At 43.8% G+C, this 26401-nt stretch overlaps 2 protein-coding genes across 2 annotated transcripts; both read left to right on the forward strand.

The window, feature by feature from the left end:
* Positions 1-25932, forward strand: kcnh4a (potassium voltage-gated channel, subfamily H (eag-related), member 4a; the record flags this gene model as incomplete). The annotated part of the gene is made up of 15 exons (XM_080523347.1): positions 1-76; positions 14746-14979; positions 16144-16275; positions 16407-16540; positions 17649-17898; positions 18426-18583; positions 19424-19631; positions 20199-20393; positions 20944-21143; positions 21888-22137; positions 22417-22631; positions 23517-23899; positions 24055-24134; positions 24284-24360; positions 24889-25932. The coding sequence occupies 15 exons, from the start codon at positions 1-3 to the stop codon at positions 25930-25932; spliced, it is 3636 nt and encodes a 1211-aa protein (XP_080379473.1).
* On the forward strand, positions 11971-12540 carry LOC308151749 (protein phosphatase inhibitor 2-like; the record flags this gene model as incomplete). Its single annotated transcript, XM_080524657.1, has 1 exon — positions 11971-12540. One exon carries the CDS (start codon positions 11971-11973, stop codon positions 12538-12540), a length of 570 nt encoding a protein of 189 aa, XP_080380783.1.
* Positions 25933-26401: the final 469 nt, after the last annotated feature.

The raw sequence follows: 26401 nt of genomic DNA on the forward strand, positions 1-26401 counted from the left end.
ATGCCCGTGATGAAGGGCCTCCTGGCACCCCAGAACACCTTCCTGGACTCCATCGCCAACCACTTTGATGGCACCCGTAAGTACCACCTTCTGCATCCATCCTCTTACCCTCCCTGCTCACTAGAGCACATCTGTTGTTACCTCTGGTGTGGAGAGGGGCTGTTAATAGGTTGCAACTATACTATTGTGGGTTTACTGTACAGTTTTCTACAATGTTCAATGGGACATAAACAGTTGTTACGCACATCAATCTCTACTTTCCAATTCTGGGCCAATTACATTGTTAGCTGTTTACCCTAGTTGTATTTACAGTTATAATGACAACTGTGAATGAGCTTTTTTTTATCAGTGTACTGTATTTAACTAATTTGATGGTTAATTGAGTGAATAATCTCAACTGGTAGGAAGTAGGTGATGACGCAATGTTCTGTAAGGCACTGTGGTGGAGATGAAAGGCAATCCGACACAAACGTAACCCAGCACTCAGACAGGGATGTCTGAAGACAAAAATAAGTAATTCTTCTTCTAGCATTGTGACTGCCAATGGCCCCTGGACCTAGCATAGACTTATTTTTCTTATGATGACTAATGGATAGATGCTTCACATACTCAGACAAATGTATTAAAAGCACAGACGTGGAAGAGCTGTTGTGTTGAATTCAAGTACCACTTGTTGTGCCATGATGTCACTCATTAAGATGCATGAGTGCTGAGATGTACACTGCTGTGTAGGAGGGGTTTTTCAATTTCATTGCGAACAAGACAAAAGAAAAAACAATCATATCACTAGGTAGCATACACTCTAGATGTGAATGTCTCTATCTTTTATCCATAAGCTACAGGTTTGTATGGATATAATTGGGCCAATATCCTGGATGTTCAATGAAAATCTTAATTGAAAGGGCTACTGGTCCAGAGGCTAACTCTTTGTCTAGGAAATTGCCCCATTATTTATCAAATGTGTTTGTAAAATCCGTTAAAAGTGTCTCTTTTTTACCCATTGAACTATTGGACAGTGAGTATGGAGTATACTTTTCACCAATGGGCAAACAAAGCTTTTATATTTGAATAATGATGTAGCTGTGTGCAGTTCTTTGTGTGTATGTCGTTAAAGAACATTATCTTGGGATTGATTAATGTTTCTGATGTACCTATTTCAAGGGTTTATGAAGTCTGATTCTTTTAAAATCCCCTGAGAAAAATCCCCTGAGTATTCTTTCTTTTTAGGCCATGCAAACTTGATTAATTGTTTAACAGATTTCATTTTCAGAAAAGTGAGGCAAGCAAATGAAAAAGATAATTTCATCACAGAGTGTAGTCTATCCAACTTAGATGGATAGAGATTAAACATATGAGATGTACATTAATACATTAATTGAAATTATTAGGAACATGACAGACTTTGGCTTAAATGAAAATCCTACTATTTAGACATCAGCCAACGTGTTTGCCCTGAAACCTATAAAGCATATTTAATTGTAGCTTAATGATGAAATAACTTCTGTCTTTCCAGTAAGCCTGTTGTGCGTTTAGTTGCACTAAACACAGATATTAGTTGAGCTATACAATATTAAATCTGTAGTCTTAAATTTGGTTAATCAGGTAAATTAACTGAGATTCATATCTCCCTTGCTCTGCTGTTGGCTTTCCCGTTTCATCTTCTGTGGTGCTGAAGTAATAAGCGCCCCGAATTTGTGGCTTATACCTGGCGAAAAAAATAACAGTTTTTTAAATAATAAAGCTGTTTATCAGCCTCTGGGTTTTAGCCCTGAGGCTTCGGTACCGTTTCCCCGACGGCAGTAGCTTGAACAGTTTCTGATTTGGGTGACTGGGGTCCCTAATAATCCTGAGGGCCTTTCTGACACAGTCTGTGTCCTACTGTATGTTAATACATTAATTCAGTGTAATGACACTCTCTCTTACACACATGCACCCTCATATTCTCTCTTACTCTTTCTCACACACACACACACACACACACACACACACACACACACACACACACACACACACACACACAGTAGCAGACCAGACACTCTCCCAGGCTAGACAGGCCACCCTCTGTGTCCCAGGCGTGGGTGGCCGGGCTGGCCAAACGTTAGACAAGACAAAGCGGGTCTGATGTGGAGTGGGAGGTGGGGGGACAAATTCAAAAGAGAGAAGACAGAGAGGGGTGCAAAGGAGCTTTTTGACGAAACAAGCAAATATTTTTCAATATGAAACTAGCAGTTTAAACATTTTACTTTACATTTATCTCAAGATAAATCTCTTCCACCCACCTCATTGAGCATAATGTGTACTGGACTGTATATGTTTGATTAGCTTCACCCGCTGTGTCAATGCCCTGTAAAGTTACAGTATATAAAAGGCAGTGAAACCTATCAGAAAGTGATTGTATGGTTTGTACAGTACAGTAGGTGACAACTCCACAGACTAGCCATCAAATCCAAGTGAATTTTCCTGAATTCTGAATTCCCACTGTGTTTTCTGAACATTGGCCTCCCTGTGTGTGAATGGAAGTGACATCCAGGTGACCCTGACATGTGAGCAGGCTCAGAGCTGTCCATACTGTATATTCTCTGGAAGACTCTGAGCAGGGATAATTAATTATAATGAATTATGCAAGGGCCAATAGTTACTCAAACAGTACCTGTACAGTACTGTATATACTGTACTGTAGATCTCACTAAGTTATGCTCTTTCAACGTAAAAGAAAACAGCATTGAATGTCAGAGTTACGCAGGAAAATCTTGAGTTAGTTCCATGCATTACAATGAGCCCATCGTCCGATTTCGACCTCCAGCAGCCTCCCGATTGCAAGCTGTGATAGTTGTCTATGTGATCGCTGGGCGCAGCAGGCTAAAGCTCTCTTTGTTGTCAAATACTCCAGTCTATAATTACCTGTGTGGGTGTTGTATTCTCTGCATGTTCTCCCTCATGGTACTGGCAGTAGCTGTAGTAGATGTTAAAGTAGTGTTATACTAATGTAACGGTACATAAATGGATTACACTGATATAGCGCCTTATTCCACAGCGCTTTACAATGGCCTTTCATTCACCCATTTACACACACATTCACTGATAAAGAGAGGAGATTGAGACAGAACAAGGGGAGGATTGGGACTGGGAGAGAGAAAAAGACTGCATTTTGGCAGAGCATTATAGAGTCATTGATTTTGGACAAAGGTGCCTGCTGTCTGGCTGTCTGGTTTAGAAAAACAACTTTGTTTCACCTTTCGATCTCTATCGAGTCTGAGTCAAGTGCACCTACTGTAATGAGGGATCTAACTAACCACGTCTATGCTATCATATACTGTTCATTTCAGTGTACATTTTCCTGTAAGAGATGTTCTCATGTCCTCCAAAAATAGGAGTGAAACAAGCAGTGGAATTTAGAACTAGACTCACTCTAAACATGTAAGCTATGTATTGAATCATCACAGCGTCAGTGACACAAAACTAGGGACCTTGAAAGTGAAAGCTTAAGGAGCATAACCATGTTTTATTCTCTGCTTTTTTCCTTGAGTAGAATAATGCCCTTGCTAAGAAAAATAAAAAACATCGGTATTAAGTAGTCACGAATCTATTTGTGCTTTGCCCTTAAGAAAAAAAGGGACACTACACTGGAAACGATGGAAATAACAGCTTTGCAATACTTTTTCTTCTCTACAAATTGCTATGGCAACTCAAGTCAGGGTACATCATGTAGCTGTTGTACAATAGCTGTTGTACAGATTATCTCCACACCTTTCAGTCTTTCACCAGTTTACCCATTCTCAGGGGGAAATGAACCAAGGTTAGACCTTAACTCAACCATAACATAATCCTCATCTAACCTTTAACCTCTCAGAGTCAATGTGATTATTTTATCATGTTGGTATTAGTTGGTAGTGTCTTCTTTTGGTCAGAACTAACCATGAATCATCTCCAACTGCTGAATAAACATATCAAGACATTTGGAGCCTGTACATCACAGATGTAAACTTTTTTTTTTTTTTTTTAAGTAATCTGATCTATTGGATTTGTGTATTATGGCAACACATGCTTAACCAAATGTTAGTGCTATTCTAAATTAAATAGTCTTGCTTTCCTTAAGTCCCACTGTAAGGAGAATTTACAAAAAGTATATCTCCAGGAGATAATTATTATGCTTCAAGGTAATTATTTTATTAATTGGCATGATCTTGCAAAGACTATATTAATACAGTGATACCCAACTCTGGGTATGAAATTCAATCCTGTGACACAATCAAGTCTTTCGCTTATGGAAGAAGAGTGGCTGAATAGATGACCTAGAGAACATATTTACAATATCAGTGGAATCTTTTCATATGAAACTCTATATGGCTATGACTTAATGGGTTTTGATAATCAGAGACAGGTGACAAGTGACAGGCACTGGGCTGTGGAGGGTGCCTGAGATGGATGATTGTTGCAACACAATGGAGTACTGAGTTCTGACTCATCTGTTTGACTGTCCTATTGTACATTTTAAAGTGGATAGGCCCGAGGGAAGCGGGTGGCTCATTTTACAGCTGTAGGCTAAATTGTAAGTGAAATAAAGGATGGCCATGCAATGTATTAAACAATACATCAGGGATAATATTATTCATGAAAACATATCGCTTTAATAAATGCACCATCTGTTTTATTCCCAGAGACAGGTAAACAGGTGAATGTTGTGAATCTGATCCGGATGATATACAATATATTAGATGGATGGTAACTAGTTGTATGATGCCAGTTGTTATGGCAGCTGAAAGTATAATGTTCCCTCCCGTTCTGTCCACCTGTCATGACAGAACATCCCCACTGATGGGGTCAGTCCCGATACTGTAGGTGTTTGGTATTTAACTTGTGTCGGTGTTGAGGTCAAACCAGGACTCATACAGGCCAGGGCTCTGCTGTCTCTCACAGCCTAACCTTTTAATGCTCTGCACTTATGGACTGACACTTCTATACTGTTGAGAGGAGTTCCTTCAAGGTGGATGAAACCCTATTTTGGAGCAGTGACGGTAGGTGGTAGTCGAAAGTGCACACGGCTGTCAGGACTAGGCATATAAATAGATTGGGTTTTGTTAAAGGGTGAGTTTAGGGGTGCTTTTGGAATTGCCTTCCCCTGCTTCTCTTTGCAGGATACAGAACGTTACTTCCTGTCCTGAGATGGTGTTGTCCAGCCCAGTCTCACATTCACCCGTTAGAGACGACTTTAAGTGAGTGAATAGGAGACTGGGGGAAAACACTCTCAGTATTCATCCCTGGAACATACTGCTCTGTATATTTTGAGTGAAGATACAGTAAAGTTATGTAATAGATCCCCTTATTAAGCCTTGGTAAAATCCGCCTCAGGGTTGTCATAGAAACAGAATGTTGCTTGGGAATGTAGAGCTGTATCAGACGGTATTAGAGGATATCATACTGCAATAACCTGCAATAATGTTTCTTATTAATGTGCAGATGTGTGTACATAGATGAGTTAGAAAAAGACACATGGATGATATTTGCATTCTCTGTATGGTTTCCTTTTGATAAGACATTGTTATTGTCATTCATAGTGTGTGTGTGTGTGTGTGTGTGTGTGTGTGTGTGTGTGTGTGTGTGTGTGTGTGTGTGTGTGTGTGTGTGTGTGTGTGTGTGTGTGTGTGTGTGTGTGTGTGTGTGTGTGTGTGTGTGTGTGTGTGTGTGTGTGTGTGTGTGTGTGTGTGTGTGTGTGTGTGTGTGTGTGTGTGTGTGTGTGTGTGTGTGTGTGTGTGTGTGTGTGTGTGTGTGTGTGTGTGTGTGTGTGTGTGTGTGTGTGTGTGTGTGTGTGTGTGTGTGTGTGTGTGTGTGTGTGTGTGTGTGTGTGTGTGTGTGTGTGTGTGTGTGTGTGTGTGTGTGTGTGTGTGTGTGTGTGTGTGTGTGTGTGTGTGTGTGTGTGTGTGTGTGTGTGTGTGTGTGTGACGTTCTAGTTCGCTGCTGCTAGCACATTGTCTATCCCCTTTTTATGTCTTATTTCTAATTTGTAATCTTGCACTATCAAAGCCCATCTCATCAAACGTTGATTGTGATTATACATCCGAGATAGGAAAACAATGGGATTATGATCGGTGAACACCACCACCAGCAAGGAACTGGACCCCACATATATGAATGAATGAATGGTCTTTATTTGTCATTGATATAGTACAGGTACCAAACAACGAAATTTGGGAGGGGGGGCTCCCCTGGTGCTAGAAAAAAAAAAAAAAAAAAAAACTAGAAAAACAAGAAGGGAAAAGGAGCTGGTTTACATAAATAAAGGCGATGTACACTATCCACTATACTATACTATACAAATAAAACACTGTGCTGTACTCTATGCTATGCTATACCTATTCTAACATTTCATATTCTCTGAATATACTTCAAAATGTTGCAGAGCTAATAGCAAAGCAAGAGTTTCTTTCTCAATTGTAGAGTAATTTAATTGGTGTTTGTTAAATTTTCTAGAGAAATATCCGGTACTATCCGACTACGGTAACCGTGGCAACAGCGCACCGTGTTTACATGTCAGCCAGTAGTCTAGCAGGAAGGGCCCTCAGATTTTGAGATACCCCTACCCGAGGTAGAGCAAGTTACAACAATGATTTTTCTTATCTTTAGGGTCTCCCATTAATGAAATTGATTGTTGTAAAATTTTATTTTTGGGGAAAAGATGTTTTTTTGGTTGTTCTTTAGAGCTACCCCAATCCCTGAAAAAGAGCCAAATTAGACCAGGCCGAATATGGGGAAGGTGACAAAAAAGCCCATAACTTGAGAATGATCACTCTTTTCCTCTTCAGATTTGCTGAGGTATGAACCAGGTGGTTGTCCTACATCACCAAATAGTCAGACAACTATTTACCTAAATAAATACTGAATTATAGTCCTGTAAACTTAGCTTTAGTTTAGACGGAAATTGTACTTTTTGGTGACAGGAACATAGGACTCCATCACTTTTCTCTCATTTATCAGAAAAACAGAAATCCCTGAAAAATATATCATTACTGAATTGTCTAGGGTGCTATTGAACAATAACCAGTAGTTGTATGGAAATATCTCATACAGTTCTATTGCAAATGAGATTTCTTTAGACATAGGCCTACCTCTTCTCTGATACAGTCAAATTCCGAATGGGGGATAAGTGGCATAATAGCCTATAAGTTAAGAATGCTCACTCTGATGGTCATCATATTTGGAGAGGGAAATACCTTTTGCCATGATCTAATTGCACAATGCTGCAGCAGACGTACACCTATCACACTAGGACTTGGGATTATGATCCATCATGAGTTTGGCAGCAAGGCCCTTATCAACAAGCTACACATGATGGGTCATTGTGTGTCGTATGATGAAGTGCGTCAATTTCTCACATCAGTAGCAGCAGATCAATTACAGAGAAGCAAAGGTGTTTACATTCCAAATGGACTGACAAGAACCACAGAACATGGGATAATTGATGCAGCCATTGACAACTTTGACCAGAATGAAGAGACGCTGGATGGCAAAAATACAACACATTCCATGGCAATTGTTGTATACAGAAGAGGTGATGTTGCCACAGCACACAACCCCATCCTGAGAATCCCGGAGAGATCTCTCCATGCCCTGGACAGCTGTGATTTGGATAATGAAGAGGTTCAGAGGTAAATATTATAGACCAACTATCTGCCAGACACATGCAATACTTGATTGAAATGGCTCGGATATACTGTATGTTAATGCAATATAATCCAATATTAAAATGTTAAATGTGTAATGTGCACTGGAGGCTTCAAGTTTCACATTACACTTGTGTAAGTCAGACTAGCATTTGTCCAATATTCAAGTTACACATTATTTGTGAGGTCACACATCATAATCTAAGGAATCTGGAGTGTTGTTGTTTGTAAGGGAATTTTGTTAAAGATTGAATTTTATGACAAAAGATGCCTAATGACTTGTTCTTGAATTTCAGATACATCAAGCCAGGTAGGCGATCTGAACCACCAGCAGTTCTACCACAGGTCCTCAAATCAGACAGCACAAAAGCTCAGGCAGCAGAAGGCCAAGACTTACTTTGGAAGGTGAGCCGTATCATGAAAGAAGAAGAACAGAGAATCCCAGGATGGTCTGCATTCAATGCCTATGTATCCACGTCAGACATCCCATTAACAACAGTACAATATATGCCCTTCATAAGAGCTTCACCATCAGACCTATCTACAATCTATACAGCTCTTTTGCAGCTCACACAGCTTGCTCAAGAACTGGGACAGAGGCATATACTTGTAACTGCTGACCTTGCCATCTACAGCAAAGCACAGCAAATTCTGTGGAGCAAACCTGAAGCTTTGGATGGCAAGATCACCATGAGAATTGGAGGAATGCACGTCACCATGGCCTTTCTGGCAAGCATTGGGAAGGTGTATGCAGACGGGGGCCTCTTTGACATGATAACCGAGTCTGGAGTCTATGCTGACGCAACAGCTCGGCAGATGCTTCAGGGTAAACAACTGACAAGAGGTGTGAGGAGCATCAAGGTTGTTTCAGAGGCTCTGTTCAGGCTCTTCTGGATGGCACTGGTCTCCTGGCTGAACAAAAAAGGCCAAAGTCCATTGTCTGCTGAACAAGAACACCTCCTGCGAGATGTGCAGCATGCCTTTCATGGCAACGACCAGGTCTCTGCCAGACAGTTCTTAAGTGAAGCGGAGACAGACCTTCCTGAACTGAGGAGAAGAATACAACAGTTTTCAGAGAGGGGAGTTCAACAATCAGCAACTTTTAAGTACTGGCTGAATTTCCTCAAAGGGGCTGATCTCTTACTCAGAATGCTACGATCAGAGCGTGAAGCTAACTTTGACCTTCATCTCAACTGCATGTCTGAAGCAATACCATGGTTCCGGGCTGCTGGCAGGATGAACTATGCAAAGTACATGCCAGTCTACATAGCTGAAATGAAAGCCCTTGAAAAAAGCCAACCAGAGTCCTACAAATTCATGAGAGAAGGAGGGTTTGTTGTGCGGCGCTCAGATGAGAGAAACTTCAACTGTGTAGCCACCGATCAAGCACTTGAACAAACTATCAACAGAGAAGGAAAGGGTCAAGGAGGCATTATCGGCTTCACACTACGAAAGGGAGCTCTGAAAAGATGGCTCATTACAAGGCATGTCACCAGTGAGTACTGCGATGCCATGACAGAGCTTTGTGATGCAGCGGCACATGCACCAAAATCCCACAAAGAACATGGAGCAGCCCGCATGGACAGGGATGAGAGGGAAACTATACAGATAATGGAGTTTGTGCAAGACAGGCAGAACCCATTTGATTTGGAGAAAGTTCCCGATGAGCTCATCAATATTTCAAGTGGACAAGTAGCATCACAAAAGGTGGCAAAAGATCTCTCAAGCTTTCTGGAAGATGGAGAAAAGCTAAATGCTAATTTCATTGATGAACGACTTAAGAGTGATACACCAAAAAGTTTCTGGGATCCTGAGAAAAGACATAAATTGGCAACATTCACAGATATGATAGCAGTAATAAAATCTAGTAAATCTAAGCAGCTTCAGATGGATTCCGATGTCCTCTTCAGGAGACTCCTGGCTGTTTCAAAACAAAGGGACGTATCATTGGAGAATGTGATGCGTCATGAATTGGCTGCTGTCCCACCCTCTCTCTTCTATGACGATGGGGCGATGAGAAAAACCACAAAAGCAGACCTTGCAAAAAAACTGGAGTCGGTAGTAGAAGTGATGCAAGAGCTGTCTGACACCACAGAGAAATCTGCATACATCATTGATGGCATGGCTATGCTTCAAAGCCTCCATGATTCAGCCTTCCAGACCTTCAGTGAGCTAGCAGAATGCATCCTGAAGAAGATCTTGTCACTTCTAAATAGAAAACAAGAAATGCAATGTGTGGTCATGGTATTTGACAGGTATGACGGCCCACAGTCAATCAAAGACCTGGAGAGGCAAAGGAGAGGTGCAAGTGATGGAAGGCCTACACATGTTATCACTGGCAACACAAATGTCCCAAACTACAGGAAGTACTTGAGGAGTAGTGGAAACAAGACTGCACTGTGCATGTTTGTGAGCAACTACATTGTCACTGCAGCCCCACAGAGACTACACTCAGATGACTCCATCATCTTGGCAGGTGGATTTGATAAAGGGGAGGAGGTGAAGAGCATCTGCACAGCAGGAGTCAGCAGTTTGACATCACTGTACAGTGATCAGGAGGAGGCAGACACAAGGATGGTGCTCCATGCCATACATCTTGCAGAGTCATATTCCCGCATCATTGTGAGGTCTGATGACACAGATGTGGAAGTACTGCTCATATACTATGCAAGCAAAGAAATGTTTGGTTCATCTCTGGTGTACATGCATACAGGCCATGGAATGAGAGAGAGATATGTCCCCATCAACACCATATCTGAGAAGATTGGAAAAGACATGTCTAACTGTCTACCAGCATGTCATGCACTCACTGGCTGTGACACAACAAGTAGTTTGTACAGAATAGGAAAGACAACAGCATTCAACAAACTCAAGACCCATCTCAGCGAGCTCAAAGATCTGGCCCATTTTGGACTCTCTGCCAGCTTGGAAGAGTCTTTGCCAGTCGCAAGAGAATTTGCGCTTCTCCTATATGGAAAAAAGAAAATGGAAAATGGATTGATGTGCACAAACCTGGATGAACTGAGGTTCATAATTGCATCAACATCTGATACAGCCTCTGCAAATCTGCCGCCAACAGAGGATGCATTTCAGCAGCATGTGCAGAGAGCAATGTTCCAGACAGCGGTATGGTGTCACAGCCACATGCCCAAACCCCTGTTATGGAGTCCTATTGGCAAGGGGTGGATTATCAGAGATGGGGCCATTCAACCTGTCCTTTTTACAAAACCCCCAGCACCTACAGAAGTGAGAGACATCACTCATTTATATTGCAAAGATGCAAAGTGTGGAGAGAGTGGAAAGTGCCAGTGCCTCTCTGTTGGCCTTCCCTGTACAGAGTTCTGCACCTGCTGTGCAGAATGTCAAAATGTGTCCCCTAATGTTTGAGGACTGTATTTAATTGTACTTTGAATTAAGGTTCCAGTTTTAATAAAACCTGTACTATTTACACCTATGTTTTAGAGGCTTGTAATTTAGAACTAATAAACTTTATTTTATTGGGTTACTCTTATTCTGACTATTTTGTGATGTAGTTCAGCCACCTGGTATTTCCCTCTCCAAATATGATGACCATCAGAGTGAGCATTCTTAACTTATAGGCTATTATGCCACTTATCCCCCATTCGGAATTTGACTGTATCAGAGAAGAGGTAGGCCTATGTCTAAAGAAATCTCATTTGCAATAGAACTGTATGAGATATTTCCATACAACTACTGGTTATTGTTCAATAGCACCCTAGACAATTCAGTAATGATATATTTTTCAGGGATTTCTGTTTTTCTGATAAATGAGAGAAAAGTGATGGAGTCCTATGTTCCTGTCACCAAAAAGTACAATTTCCGTCTAAACTAAAGCTAAGTTTACAGGACTATAATTCAGTATTTATTTAGGTAAATAGTTGTCTGACTATTTGGTGATGTAGGACAACCACCTGGTTCATACCTCAGCAAATCTGAAGAGGAAAAGAGTGATCATTCTCAAGTTATGGGCTTTTTTGTCACCTTCCCCATATTCGGCCTGGTCTAATTTGGCTCTTTTTCAGGGATTGGGGTAGCTCTAAAGAACAACCAAAAAAACATCTTTTCCCCAAAAATAAAATTTTACAACAATCAATTTCATTAATGGGAGACCCTAAAGATAAGAAAAATCATTGTTGTAACTTGCTCTACCTCGGGTAGGGGTATCTCAAAAACTAAAGCCTTTTTTGAGGACTTGCTGCTAGACTACAGGTAGTTGCAGGCAGCCGTGAAGAAGACGCGTGTGTGCTAATAAACTAATAAACTAATAGTAATAAACAAGCCAGTGGTGAGAATGGCAGCCCCCAGGCCGATCAAAGGTATCCTGAAGAACAAGAACAGTAAACTGGGCCCCGAGGTGCCGCTGGAGACGCCGGAGCAGCTTGGACCGCTGGAGGACGGGCAGCAGAAGAAGTCGCAGAAATGGGACGAGATGAACATCCTGGCCACGTACCATCCAGCAGATAAGGACTACGGCCTGATGAAGATAGACGAACCCAACACACCTTACAACAGGATGGTGGTGGGGGACGATGAAGACCATTCATTCATTCATGAGGAGGAAGGAGAATCGACGGTGCCCAGCGTGGACGACCTCGCGTCCAAGCTGGCTGCAGCAGAGGGTACAGAGCCGCGCTTCATGAGGGGGGATGAGAAGGAGGAGGAAGAGGAGGAGGCGCTGACCCCAGAGGATCAAAAGAAGCAGTTCCAGATGATGAGGAAGATGCACTATAACGAAGGGCTGAACATCCGCATGGCCCGGCAGCTCATAGCCAACGAGCTGGAGGAGGAGGACGAGGACGAGGAGATGGAGATGAGTCCAGTCATCCAACCCCCACATAAACGTCAGAGGACATCAGTGTAGACCCCCCGCATGATGCTGACTCCTAGAGGAACCCCCCCCCCCTCCCCTCCCCTCCCTCCCTCCGTCTCTGCGCCCCGCGCCCCCCCCCCAGGTGTCTGGGCTCATCAAACATTACCAGACATACTCCGCTCCTCCGTGTCTCAGCGCCGGGGGCCGAGAGCAGACACTGCCGCTTCACCACCTTCCCTCAGAAACCCTGTTCAAGTGTGTGTGTTATGTAATAAAGATATGTATTTATTTATAAAGACATTTATTACAGGCCAAGACAATTTAAATGTCTTAATGGTATAGATAAAAACAGAATTGGAACTACAACAAATGCCTCAAACTAAAACAAACAATAAACTCATCCCGAGGATGGTTCTTTAAAACAATAAACCAAAAAGTCACTACTACCAATGTCTTAAAGTATACAGTGACTAAATAATAACAAAAAGGTTTCAAACACAAAGTATCACTAACAATATCAACTATACACAGAACTAACAAACTAAACAAAGTATCTCTAACTAGCATCCACCTCTAAGGAGTACAACAAATGGTGGGAACTGTGTGAGGGAATCACACAGCTCCTGCTGCTTTTCTTTCTGGGTCTTTTCAATGGTGTGGCCTCTGATGATTGGCTGGTTTGGAGTTGATTGGCTGGAGTTGATTGGCCACTGCTGGAGTTGATTGGCAATTATCACGGGGGGGTGGATTCCCTGGACTGGACTCATCTCCTATTTAGCTGTTAAAGAGACACACACAAACACACAGACACAGTCAACCAGGCTACTCATAGCCGTCACAGTGTGTGTGTGTGTGTGTGTGTGTGTGTGTGTGTGTGTGCCTGTATGATTGTGTGCATGCGACTGTGCATATGTGTGTGTGTGTGTGTGTGTGCGCAAGACCGTGCGTGCGTGCGTGCGTATGCCATGCTGAATATACAGCCCAAAAACATGTCAGGATTAAAGCTAGCAACTGAAGCAGTACAATCTGTAGTCATTAAATAGGCTGGGTCCTTCTGGGTGGGATGCGAGAATGTTCTGTCGACTGTCCCCATTAATGGCCTCAGGGCCTCTGGTGGACCCCCATTGGGAGGACTGTATCCACCTAGACTTCACACACTCATAGCCTTACTTCAAAGCCTTTTCTGATCTCCGCAGGGACCATAATATACTGTATTCAGAAAAAGATATGCACTCACTGTAATGTAAGTTGCTTTGGATAAAAGCGTCAGCTAAATGGCATATATTGAGTTCAGGAGCAGCACAGATCGACTCCGAACAAGACTTGGGGATCTCTTTTATCGCACAGCCAACGGATGAAGAGAGGGGGTACAAAGAATGACAGTATGTGGTTGGGGGGGAGTGTGGGGGTTGGATGACTGGACTCAAAGCAATCTTGGAATGGAATGGAATGGACTTTATTTGTCATTGCTACAGTACAGGTACCAAACAACGAAATTTAGGAGGGGTGGCTCCCCTGGTGTTAGGAAAGGAAAAAAAAAAAGAAAAACTTTAAAAAAAATAAACACAAGAAGGGAAGGAGCTGGTTTACATAAATAAAGGCTATGTACACTATCCACTGTACTATACTGTACAGATAGACGACTAGGGTTGTCATATTGCACAATAGTATTATTTCACATTTATTTAAAGTGTCACAGTTTGCAGGCTTGAAATGTACATGTTTGTGCCTCAGCACTACACCTGATTTTTTCAGTCCAGCAGCTGCCATCAATCCGTCCAGACTGTCCAGGGCCCAGAACTTAGGTCTTTGCTGTGTTCAGGGCCTGGACGGCCCTGTGGTAGAAGCTGTTCTTCAGTCTGTTTGTCCTTGCGGCCAGGGTCCTGAACCGCCTTTTCGAGGGCAGCCTGGTAAAGTGTTCGTACCCAGGGTGGGTCGGGTCCCTGGAGATCTTGGAGGCCTTCCTGAGACAGCGTGTGTTGTACAGCTCTTCCAGAGAGGGGAGGGGGGCGCCGGTGATCTTCTGTGCTGTTCTATCTTGATTGTTATCTGCATCTGATGCAATTGCGCAGAGACCATGTCAAGCTTAAATCTTGCAGCATTTACCCTATTGTATGAGGGAAGCACGTTGCAGCATGTTTCTGACTATTCATTACATTTGTCTTCAGGCCAGTGAATGCTCTCTCTCTGTAACACTTTAATGGTGACGCTCACATTTACTTCTACACTCCTCATTTCTCTCTTCATCCTCCATAGACAGCAACTTCCTGCTGGGGAACGCTCAGGGTCGCCACGGTTACCCCATTGTGTACTGCTCTGATGGGTTCTGTGAGCTGACGGGGTTCGTGCGCACAGAGGTGATGCAGAAGACGTGTACGTGCCGCTTCCTGCACGGGCCAGAGACCAGCGAGAGGGTGACAGAGGAGGTGCACAAGGCTCTGGAGGGCCAGCAGGAGTACCAGGGAGAGGTGCGCTTCTACAGGAAGAACGGTAAGCACTTAACACACGGATGTGTCCCCTGCAGTAGCGGACTCAGGCTGTTTGAAGGGCAGGGGCGAAAAGAAAAAAAGGGGACCTACTGTACAACATGGGACCCCATCAGTGCACATGGTCAAGTTTAGACCATTGGAAGGGCAGCCAATAGGGCACATCCTCTAATTTTGCCACTCAAAAGGGCACTTTAGTGCGACGTTTTTCAACTGTGGGGGTACAAGTTTAGACCATTGGAGTCCTCTCATTTTCGCCACTCAAAAGGGCACTTAAGCGAGACGTTTTTCAACCGTGGGGGCACCAGGAGGGGCGGTCGCCCCCCCTGCCCCCCCCTGAGTCCACCAGTGGTCCCCTGGTTAACTTCATTTAGAGTACTACTTATTTGTTTAGCACCTTACTGTAGTGGGTTTTCACTCCTGTGTCTCTGACACAGACAAATATGTGACAGGGTCTGGTGAAAAAGTACTCAAATAGGGCTGGTCATTTTTCAGTTTTTTTCCCAATTTTTGAAAGTGCATATTGTAAGCCTCCAAATGATCTGTCATACATTAAAATCTGAAAATAGTTGAATGTTGGTACACCTCAAACTAAATACCGGAAACTCGCTCTGAATCAAAACACACAGAAAACAGCTGCTAGTAGCTAGCAGCTAAGAAGGAACATCGCTATGAACATCTAACTGCATGTTTAGCACATCACAACATGCTGAGAACTCAAGAACTACACTTAATTAGATGATCACACAGTCCTTGCTTTTTAACACGTCCTAAAACGTACATTTGTTTACAAGCCATGTATCACCCAGTAGCCTATGGCAGATGATACAGTGAATCCAATTCACAAATTATAAGTATTTAGCGATCCTAAAACTGTTGTTTGTTACATCGAGTGGGCACTTCAACACTTCAAGTTTAGTAATATGCAAAAACAGCTTTTTGGTCATTTGCGCAACCTGCAAATCTTTTCACCAGACCGTGTCACATATGTTGGCCATTGTTAGTATTGTTTATTTTATTTTGGTGTGTTTTTCTTATACACTGTGTACTTCCAATGGGAGCAAGGTAATCCAATGAGGATTGAGCACCAGGAGAGGTGTAGCAGTGTTTGGATATAAAGTACAGCAGAGGGTGTTTATGTAACCTCTTATTCATACTGCTTCTACAGGCAATCCATTCTGGTGCCTACTTGATATTGTGCCAATCAAAAATGAGAAAGGAGAGGTAGTTCTCTTCCTATTCTCCTTCAAGGATGTCACTGAGTCATATGGAAGAAGCCATCACGACAGCAGGAAAGAAGGTGAGGCTACAGGCATTCTTCAAACCTTCATGCAATGAATACAGCTGTTCTGTACTTTCTAGAAGGCTACAACAAGAGGAAGACCCTGAGAACATAATAACCCACTTTTTGCGGCCCCTTATTTCAAGCAGGCATCTCCGAGGAGGACCAAGAGAATACAAAGAGCAACCGCTCACACTTTGCCCGGGCCCGCCAGAGGGGGAGGACAGCGCTGTGTCGGCTCACCAACCAGTTCTCCAAGAGGGGCAAGAGGAAGCTGACCAACGTGAGTTCCCTTTCCTTGGCCCATAGAACCCCCTCTTTAGTGTGTTGTATGGAGGGTATTGCCTCACTGTATTGACTGATCATTCACTGTAACCACTTAAGTCGCATAGCTTCACAGCTAAAACCTGTGCCATGTTATGCCTATGATTCATTTCGATTTCAGAACCATTTAGAATGAAGTCATCTCTCTAAGTCTAAACCAATCCATCTCTCTTAAATTGTGTTTTTTGATGTAAATGGGGATAGGTGACATTTACCTACTCATCTAAGGAAGGCTGAGCTTTTCCCTGTTTAGGGAATTGATCAGACAGCCTTTGAAACTTCAGTCTGTCGAAGTCTTTGTAGTGGTGGGTATTGCAGAGGGATGTGCCGTGGCCTTTGCAAATTGGGACACGAGGCAGAGGGATATCATCTCACTAATTAACGCAAAGCTCCAGAAGAGAGGGCACAGCATGACATAGCAAGTCCTCAAAGAGACCTCATCACTTCATATTCACATAAAACAAAACACAGAATCTTTTATTCTTATCTTTTATTTTTAGAAAGGTCTTTTTACCTTTAAATACTGTGAGGCTAATAGCTGAAAAACATGTGGAGATGCACAGGTTGAGATATGCGGGTCCAGGTGCCTCATGCGCAACCACTAATTCCTCATTATCCTAAAAAACGAATGTTCTGAAATGTTGGATCTTGTCTCCATCTCTTTTCCTATGGAAGAAAATAATGTCATTTTTAAAAATGCACTTTAAATAGAATATAGAACCTAATTGATCCCCAGCAAATTAGACGACTACCTGCCTTTTCGGCAGTGACACAATGAAGCCTTAATGTTGGTTATGTAAGTCTTCAAAAGAAGTCATTCAATACCCTAAGCCGAAGATGTCTCTAGTTCTTGAAAGGCAGTCTCTCTTAGACCACAATAAAGCTGTAATTGTCACTAGAGGAGCGCGACGCTGATTTTGCTGTAGTGTTTCTGGGTGTTTTTATGTCTCAGAGTGCACCCTCTTACGATTTCATGGAGGTACACCTGTAGTACACATGTAGCAGTATGATGTTTTTGTTTGTATTTCACCCATGCCTGTGTTCTATGTTCTCTGTTCTCTCTCCAGAGTGTGTTCCGGAAGCCCTCTCTGCCAGAGTACAAGGTGGCGGCCGTGCAGAAGTCCCGCTTCATCCTGCTGCACTACAGCGTCTCCAAGGCACTGTGGGATTGGCTGATCCTCTTGGCTACCTTCTACGTTGCAGTCACCGTGCCCTACAACGTCTGCTTCGTAGGCCACGACGACGACAACGACTGTGACTCCGTCTCTCGCAGCACCATTGGCAGTGACATCGCCGTGGAGATGCTCTTCATCCTAGGTAAGATGTCGGCAGCGGTGTCTCATCAACGGTGAAATTAAGTGAATAAGAATAAGTGTATTCCTCACAGTAGCTATGGTGATTTCCTTGGCAATGGGGCACGCAAGACCATAGTCCCTCCCACCTGTCTTCACTCACTCTGTCGCCCCAGGTTACGGCTCACAATTAGAGTCTTTCCTAGCATTTGTCCCATTTTCTGCTCGCAGGGTGGTGTGAACCTAGCACAGCTGTGGTGGAGCTCAGTCTCTCCACAAGTTCAGGACAGAGTGATGATTATGTGCAATGATGTTCTTGTGCAAAAGTAGCACACTCTGCAATTGTGCATCAGATGCTGTTCATCCAAACCCTTTTTCGTTGTGCCATGATTGTCATGACCTAGGAAAATCATAGGTACTAGTAAAATATCGCGGATCGTAAAAATACAATTGTGTGGGTTGCAGAGTGAAATTCCTATAAATATGATTCCACAATTATTTATTCATTTGTGTGTTCATATTCAGCTGTGTTTTCTCCCTGTTCCTCTGCAGATATCATCCTGAATTTCCGCACCACTTATGTGAGCCAGTCAGGTCAGGTGGTGTATGATGCCCGCTCCATCCACCTCCACTACTGCACTACCTGGTTCTTTGTAGACCTGATTGCTGCTCTGCCCTTTGACCTTCTGTATGCCTTCAACATCACAGTGGTGAGTTGTGTGGGGTGTGTGTTTGTGTGTCTGTGTCTGTGGCTGTGTCTGTGTCTGTGTGTGTGTGTGTGTGTGTGTGTGTGTGCGTTAGGCAAACGATATGTGAGAGAGAGCTCCTGTTGTCTTGGTTGTCTTGTTCTTGGTCCTGTTTATTGCCCTTGAAGGTTGGATCGTTGTGGATTAGGTCTGCTCCCCACGGCTTTATTGATCATCTCCTTCCAGCTCTCCGGCGTCCTTTCTCATCCACAAGACAAACAATAACTGCAGTTCTAATCCCCCTTTCTCTGTCACAACCTTTAAATCACAGACAGACATTAATGTTCTTCAATATCCTCTTGACTTCTTCTTCAGGCTGCTAACACTACCTCACCCAGTACTAATTGCTTTTCACAGTCTGAAAATAGAAAAGTGCTACAGCACTCTTTGCGTATGAAAGTCACTTTGCTCTAAGGATGTGGTTTATTGGAAGTGGAATTTATTGGAAGCCGTTTGCTCAAGCTAACATTGTCCTAGATCATATTAGTTCAGTACAGTCTATCTATAACCTCTGGTATAAAAGACCGAACCGTCTCAGACTCACTGATCCCATATGGCTTTGACAAAGATATAGAAACAAATACACATATACTATATGCACAGTATTGTATATTCATACTTTTCTTTTCGATGTACTCTCTGCAGCTCTCTTTTTCTATTTTGACTTGGTATCCATGTGTGTACTGTATGCACGCAGTTTGTTTCCAATGACATTTCCATGTATGTCTGTATATGAGAGAATAATCATGTATGTTTTATCTGTGTTATCTATATGGAATTCTGTATGTGTTCTCTCCTGTCCAGACGTCTCTGGTCCACCTCCTGAAGACGGTGCGTTTGCTGCGGCTGCTGCGGCTGTTACAGAAGCTGGACCGCTACTCCCAGTACAGCGCTGTGGTCCTGACTCTGCTCATGTCCGTGTTCGCCCTGCTTGCACACTGGATGGCCTGTGTCTGGTACGTCATTGGACGCAAGGAGATAGAGAGCAGCGACCCTGTCACCTGGGACATTGGTGAGTGTGTGTGTGTGTGTGTGTGTGTGTGTGTGTGTGTGTGTGTGTGCGTTTGTGTGTGTGTGTGTGTGTGTGTGCGTGTGTGTGTGTGTGTGTGTGTGTGCGTGTGCATCTGTGTGTGCATGTGTGTGTAAGTGGACAACTCACACAGCACCCTGTTGACGATGTGCATTGTTATAGGGAGGCAGCCACGTGTGATCACTGTTACCTCTACATAAAATAGTAATAAAATAAAATAAAAAACCTGGTGCCCTCCCAGCACGCTGTCTCTGAACATGACTTCTCAGGTTTCTCAGTCCTTCTTCCTCCTCTCACACCTAACACAGGAAGTGTAGGTCGCCGACAAAGGCTAGTAGTGTAGGTCGTTTTGACAAAGGCTAGTTCCTTTGGGGTGGACAATCATCACTCAAGCTGACATCCCAAACCTTTTGTTGTATTCCTATGAGTATAAGCCATTTTTGTGATTCATTCTCTCTCTCTCTCTCTCTCTCTCTCTCTCTCTCTCTCTCTCTCTCTCTCTCTCTCTCCCTCTCCCTTGTTCCCCTGTGTTGTCCATCCCTCCTACAGGCTGGCTGCAGGAGCTGGGGAAGAGGTTGGAGACCCCCTACATTAACAGTACCATGGGTGGTCCCTCCATGCCCAGTGCCTACATCGCCTCCCTCTACTTCACCCTGAGCAGTCTCACCAGTGTGGGCTTTGGGAACGTCTGTGCCAATACTGATTCTGAGAAGATCTTCTCCATCTGCATCATGCTTATAGGGGGTGAGTCAGTTCCTACTGACTTCATACTTCTTCAGTGGAGGCAGGCGGAGGAAGAAATTGGAGGACGGGCTCATTGTATTGCATGGAATGGAATGGTATCAAATGGAATGCATGGAATGGAACGAGGAATGGTATCAAACATGTGTGCTTGATACCATCCTCATTCCATTCCCTGCATTACAATGAGGGATTACAATGAATCCTCCATTTTATGCCTCCACTAACCTCCCCTGAGGTGAGACTAAAGTTACTTTCCTGCCGACTATCCCATTGACAGTGACTATATAAAAACAACAAAAACTGACCCTAACTTTAGTTAGAGTTACATTTCACATTTTACTCATTTAGCAAACACTTGTATCCAGAGCAACTTACAATAAGTGCACTATTATATCACAAGAAAGTTGTGAATCAGAGAGGCTTAGTCCTTCATTGATACTCACTCCTCCATACCCTGACTGCCAGGAACTTTGAATATTTTTTTATTTATTTTATTTTATTAGATCTTGTGACCTCTTCCCATTTGTTCTGTTCCATATTCAACCTCCAGCCCTGATGCATGCGGTGGTCTTTGGAAATGTGACAGCCATCATCCAGCGCATGTACTTGCGGCGCTCACTGTACCACACACGCATGAAGGACCTGAAGGACTTCATACGTGTCCACCGGCTGCCCCAGCTGCTGAAACAGAGAATGCTAGAGTACTTCCAGACCACCTGGTCCGTCACCAACGGCATCAACGCAAATGAGGTTGGTCCCATGACACACAGGGTTAGACGGACTCTTCTAACAGGCTGGTCTCGTTTATGTATTTTCAGTTGTGAGTTGGTTATTGGTTGCACCTGAGAAATGAATGCCTTACTGTGAAGTAACTGCAACAGCTCAATCCTGGTAGTTTAATCAAATGGTTCTGTTAGTGTAGGTGGTGTTGTCATACATTATTCACAATACAGACAACGTTTTCTGTGTGGGTGTCTGGTTCCAAATCTGAAATGCGATTTTTCACATCTAGGTCACCCTCACCTTATAAAGTCTAAATTCAACCCACTGAAGTTAGGATGTACCCATTGAAAGTGAGACTATTAGACCAGTCATAGCGATAGCTTTGTAGAGGCCCATGGTTATCTAGATAGGAATAGAATAATGAACACTCATTTACACCCTTGTCACCATAATTTATTCATCGCTGAAGTTACAGATGCAGCAGTACATGAGAACTTGCCTTATCACCTCTCATCTGTGGTGCATATGTGTCATCACGTATTTAAAGTGAAACACGTGTGTGTCAACTGTCAACTGTACCGTACATAAACCTACATTGAAGCCCAGAATATAACCAAAGCAACCAACACAGAAACCTGCTTATGTTCATAGAGAAATGCCCATTAATTCTGTGTGTTTCAGCAAACATTGACAAGTATTCACTCAATGTTCATAGACCTGAATTTGGCGGCATGGTGGGTACTAAGGTTCCCCCTCTCCCCTCTCGTACAGCTGCTCCATGACTTCCCAGACGAGCTGCGGGCGGACATCGCCATGCAACTCAACAAGGACATCCTGCAGCTGCCGCTGTTTGAGCGGGCCAGCCGGGGGTGTCTGCGCTCCCTGTCCCTCCACATCAAGACCTCCTTCTGTGCCCCCGGGGAGTACCTCATCCGCCAGGGAGACGCCCTGCAGGCCAACTACTTTGTCTGTTCGGGATCTCTGGAGGTGCTGAAGGACGGCATGGTTCTAGCTATACTGGGTCAGTCTGGGTCAAATCTTAGTATTCCTGTCCTTTGTAGCCCACTCCCTTACTGGATCTTCTTTTTACATGTTATTAATTAATTAATTAAATTAAATGTAATAAATGTTTATTATTATTATTTTATTTTATTTTATTCTTTTTCTCTCTTGTCTTCGTGTTCAATCGTACTTCTCTGCTGTTTGTAGTTCTTCTTTAAACTCTCTCACAGAAACATGAATGTGATGAGGATTTGAGAGAGGAACGTATATATTAATATGAACTGTATAATCTACCTAGGCAAAGGTGACCTGATTGGGGCAGACCTGCCGAGGCAAGATCATGTGATCAAGAGCATTGCAGACGTGAAAGCCTTGACCTACTGTGACCTGCAGTATATCAGTGTACGGGCTCTACAGGAAGTCCTGGGGCTCTACCCAGAGTATGGCAGTCGTTTCAGTTGTGACATCCACCACAACCTGACTTACAACCTGAGAGAGGGCAGTGAGGCAGAGGTGAGACACAAATACACACACTCACACTAACTTGCAGATAAACGTGCACACACACACACACACACACACACATACAAGTGCACAAATACACGCACGCACACGCACACACATATGCATATGCACACAAATACACACACACACACACATGCACACACAAACGCGTGCCTGTGCATATGCGCATGCACACACATGCACTCTTTTATTACCTTTATTTCATTACTGTGCATGCTCCTGTTGAAAGGCAATCTCTGTCATGTCTGCCGCCTGTTGTGGAATGAATGAATTATTTGGTGGAATAAGCCTTCATCTGTTTTCCTGTAGCACATTCATCTAACATGCAGATATACTGTAACCAGCCTATCGACAGAGACACAGCTTAATAAACTATTCCGAAATGATAGTGTTTGAAATGATAGCTGCTCAAACTATTTAACATTGAGGTGTGAATATGTGCAGTTTGTGAGTGCTTCACACATTCAATTTGAAACCATGGCATTCTAAATGCTGCTGACTAATGATCGGCGGTTCAAGCCCCGGCTGGCCACATGTCGAAGTGCCCTTGGGCAAGACACTGAACCCCAAATTGCTCCCAGTAAGCGGGCCGGCACCTTGCATGGTAGCTTGCCCCCATTGGTGTGTGAATGTGTGTGTGAATGGGTGAATGAGAGGCCATTGTAAAGTGCTTTGGATAAAGGCGCTATAGTCAGTCAAGTCAGTCTATTATTACTATTATTAAGAATATACCTTTAATTACATAGTTAATTGGTTTCTACATGCCACATTCATTGATAGTGGAGAGAACCATGCCACAAACACACTGGCATTGCAAGACTAAATGAATCCTGAGACAAACCGACACTTACATACATCTCCTCTCCCCCTCAGGATCGAGCTGATGGGGACCACAAACCGCCCTTTGTAGTGGAAGCAGAAGATATGGATCCTGGCAAGGATATGGGACACTGTGCCAACGAAGCATTCCATCAAGTAAAGCTGCCCCTGCTACATGGCATGGGTAGCCCGAGTCGCCATCCCTGCCTAAACACTCTGCTGGGGGAGGAGCTTTGTCACATCAACGCACTCCGTCTCTGCCGGTCCCCGGTCCAGGGGTGTAGAGGCCGCAGCACCTGCCCTCAGATCGTGCCCAATGAGGAGCTCTCCCACTTCCCATTGCCCTGTGTTGTCACAGATCCAAGCTTGTGTCAGAGGCCAGCCAAGCTGCTCATCCCCTCTCTACATTGTGTCAGCCCGCTGGACTTGAGCCCCAGGTAAGTGTATGATGAGAGCAATTACAGTCATTTAGAGAAAATAATGCAATGTAAAGCGTAAAGCTACCGTTCATTGGATGTTTTCTGATTACTTGTAAATGTACTGTATATCTCTTAACAAAGTGTGAACCTGTCTGTTTGCTGTGTCCTTTTAGGGTTGTGGATGGAATTGAGGATAATGGGCACACATTTCACTTCAATGTGGAGCAGAGGGAGGCAAAGACTAATGGCAAAGGTAATGGCCTCAATGGGAATAAACAGCTAACTAAAATTAGCTAAAAGAAAATGTGAAAATATTTCACAAAATGCGTTTGGTTGGAGGAGAAATAGTGATATAATTTGATGTGTCCCCCCCCCACCCCCCACCCCTCACCTCTATCACAGACCCATTCCAGGTGAGTGCAAACCTGCTACTGGAGACGGAAGAAGTGAGACAGGACATCAGAAAGCTAAACAAAGAGGTATGAACATGACCAGTGGAATGGGCGAATGTCTTTATAAATAAATCTAGGGCTAAATTGATTAGCTACATATCGATGAATGAATAAATTCCTCCATTTCGACAAAGAGAGCTCTAGTTCCAAACTTTTTTCTTCACCCTCTTCAGAGTCAGTACTCCACTTTCAGTGTATCCTTGAGGGCTGAGTGTCTAAAAACAGGCCATTCCTGACACACTTTAAACATTAAGTACAAAGCGCAGGGTGTGAGGGCAAGAGAAAACTGAAAGTCATTTTTGCTGAAGTAAAATGTCGGAGCGTTATAAAGGAGCTGCTCCAAATGTTAAAGCCCATACTAAAACATTGGCTAATTTAGGGGGCTTGTGCTTCTCTTTAGTTTCTTTGATCAGCCATAAATGAACTACAATTTTTTACAGAGAGAGAGAGACAGTAAACTCAAAATGTTTCATCTTCTGCCAATGAATAATCACCTTTCATTCAGGCCACTGACCTAAGCTTTCATTACCCTAAATTGTTTAATCTCTTTCACAGATGAATAACCTTAACCAGGAGGTATCCAACCTGACCAAGGAGCTCCATGAAATGATGCATTTCCTGCAGGCCCATGTGACCATGCCTCACTATAGCTCCTCCATCCCTACATATCCCTATGGCATGCAGATGGTCCCCAACGCTAACAGCAACATGACTGCTGCCAGTGACTGGCAGACACAGGTGCCTTTCAATACGCCTGCTGGGCCTCACCTACACCATGACCCAGTAAGCCACCCTGTCAGGAATGTGTGGAGCTACAGTGGGGTGTCCACCCAGGGCAGAAGTCCCACTCCGGGCCAAAAGGTGGAGGTGGAGCACCTTCACCAGCCGTCCAGTCCCAGGCCATCCTCTTTACATCCCTGCTGCTCTGACAGAGGTAGAACTACTGGTCAGGGAATAGAGGCACAACACAGCCCTTTCCAGACCTCCAGAACTACACCTAACTCTCCCTACATGGTACATTCACAAGGCCTGCCCGGCCTGTCTAGCCTGGCCCTCAGTTCTCCCATTCAAGGATTCCCAGGGACCGGTCAGGGCCCTCAGGTTGGGTACAAAGCCACCATGAGTAGTTCCCGCACCCTGTGTTCCCCTGGAAGTCTCAGTCAGTCCCACCCCTCTCTGAGTGCTCAGGTCAACACTGACCTCTCACACTCCCGGGCCAGCTCCCCAACACCCATCCACGCCTCACTGACCCCCTCCGGCCAACCACAGCTCCACACTGCCTTCAGCACTCTGACACACTCAGGAGGCTGCACATCTGTGACCTTAACACACAACCAGACCAGCCAGGGGTCTCTCAGTAGTGCTAAGCAGAATGACCTTGTTGGCTCCAGCCTGGTTCACACACAGGAATCACCCCTCACTCTGTTGGGGCAGTCATTCGGGCCGGACTACAGAGGTACTGAGTATCCACATGGTGGAGGGATATCAGAGAGGATGGAAATTAATGCAGAGGAGCCTCAGGTGACCAGCATCAGTGTACAAGCTCTGGAGGTGGAACCACTCTGGGGCCTGGAGGTAAACCCATTAGCAGCTGTTTGAAGCCCCACAGTGACCAGACAAATGACATGAAATGTAACTGGTCCATTATTTACCTAATCCACTTTAATTAATCGTTTCTGCTGACGTGCTTCAAACTGAGAACCAATAATTGGATTACAGTGAAAAGTACAACATTATGGCAAAACAGTACATGTCTCTGATGTGCTGCTTTCAAAGGTTTTGCTAATTTACCGTAGCTGTAAATACAATATTGATATGGACTAGAGATTCAATTTGAGCAAGCTGATTCAGCGTACATCACTATAGTAGGCCGATATACATTAAAATAATTTATTAGCACATAAAGAGCATTATTCTGCATGTGGTTTTGAGTGATTTTTATTTTCTGAGCACGAAACTATGTGGATCTCATGATATGGATACAGCCAACATATGTGCTCAAGGGATTCTCTGTCGGCTAGCATGCCTGAGAAATACTGTCCTGGTCAAAAAGGGGCAATGTTTTTTT

This window comes from Nansenia antarctica, assembly GCF_963989245.1.
Source record: "Nansenia antarctica genome assembly, chromosome: 2".
Taxonomy (NCBI): domain Eukaryota; kingdom Metazoa; phylum Chordata; class Actinopteri; order Argentiniformes; family Microstomatidae; genus Nansenia; species Nansenia antarctica.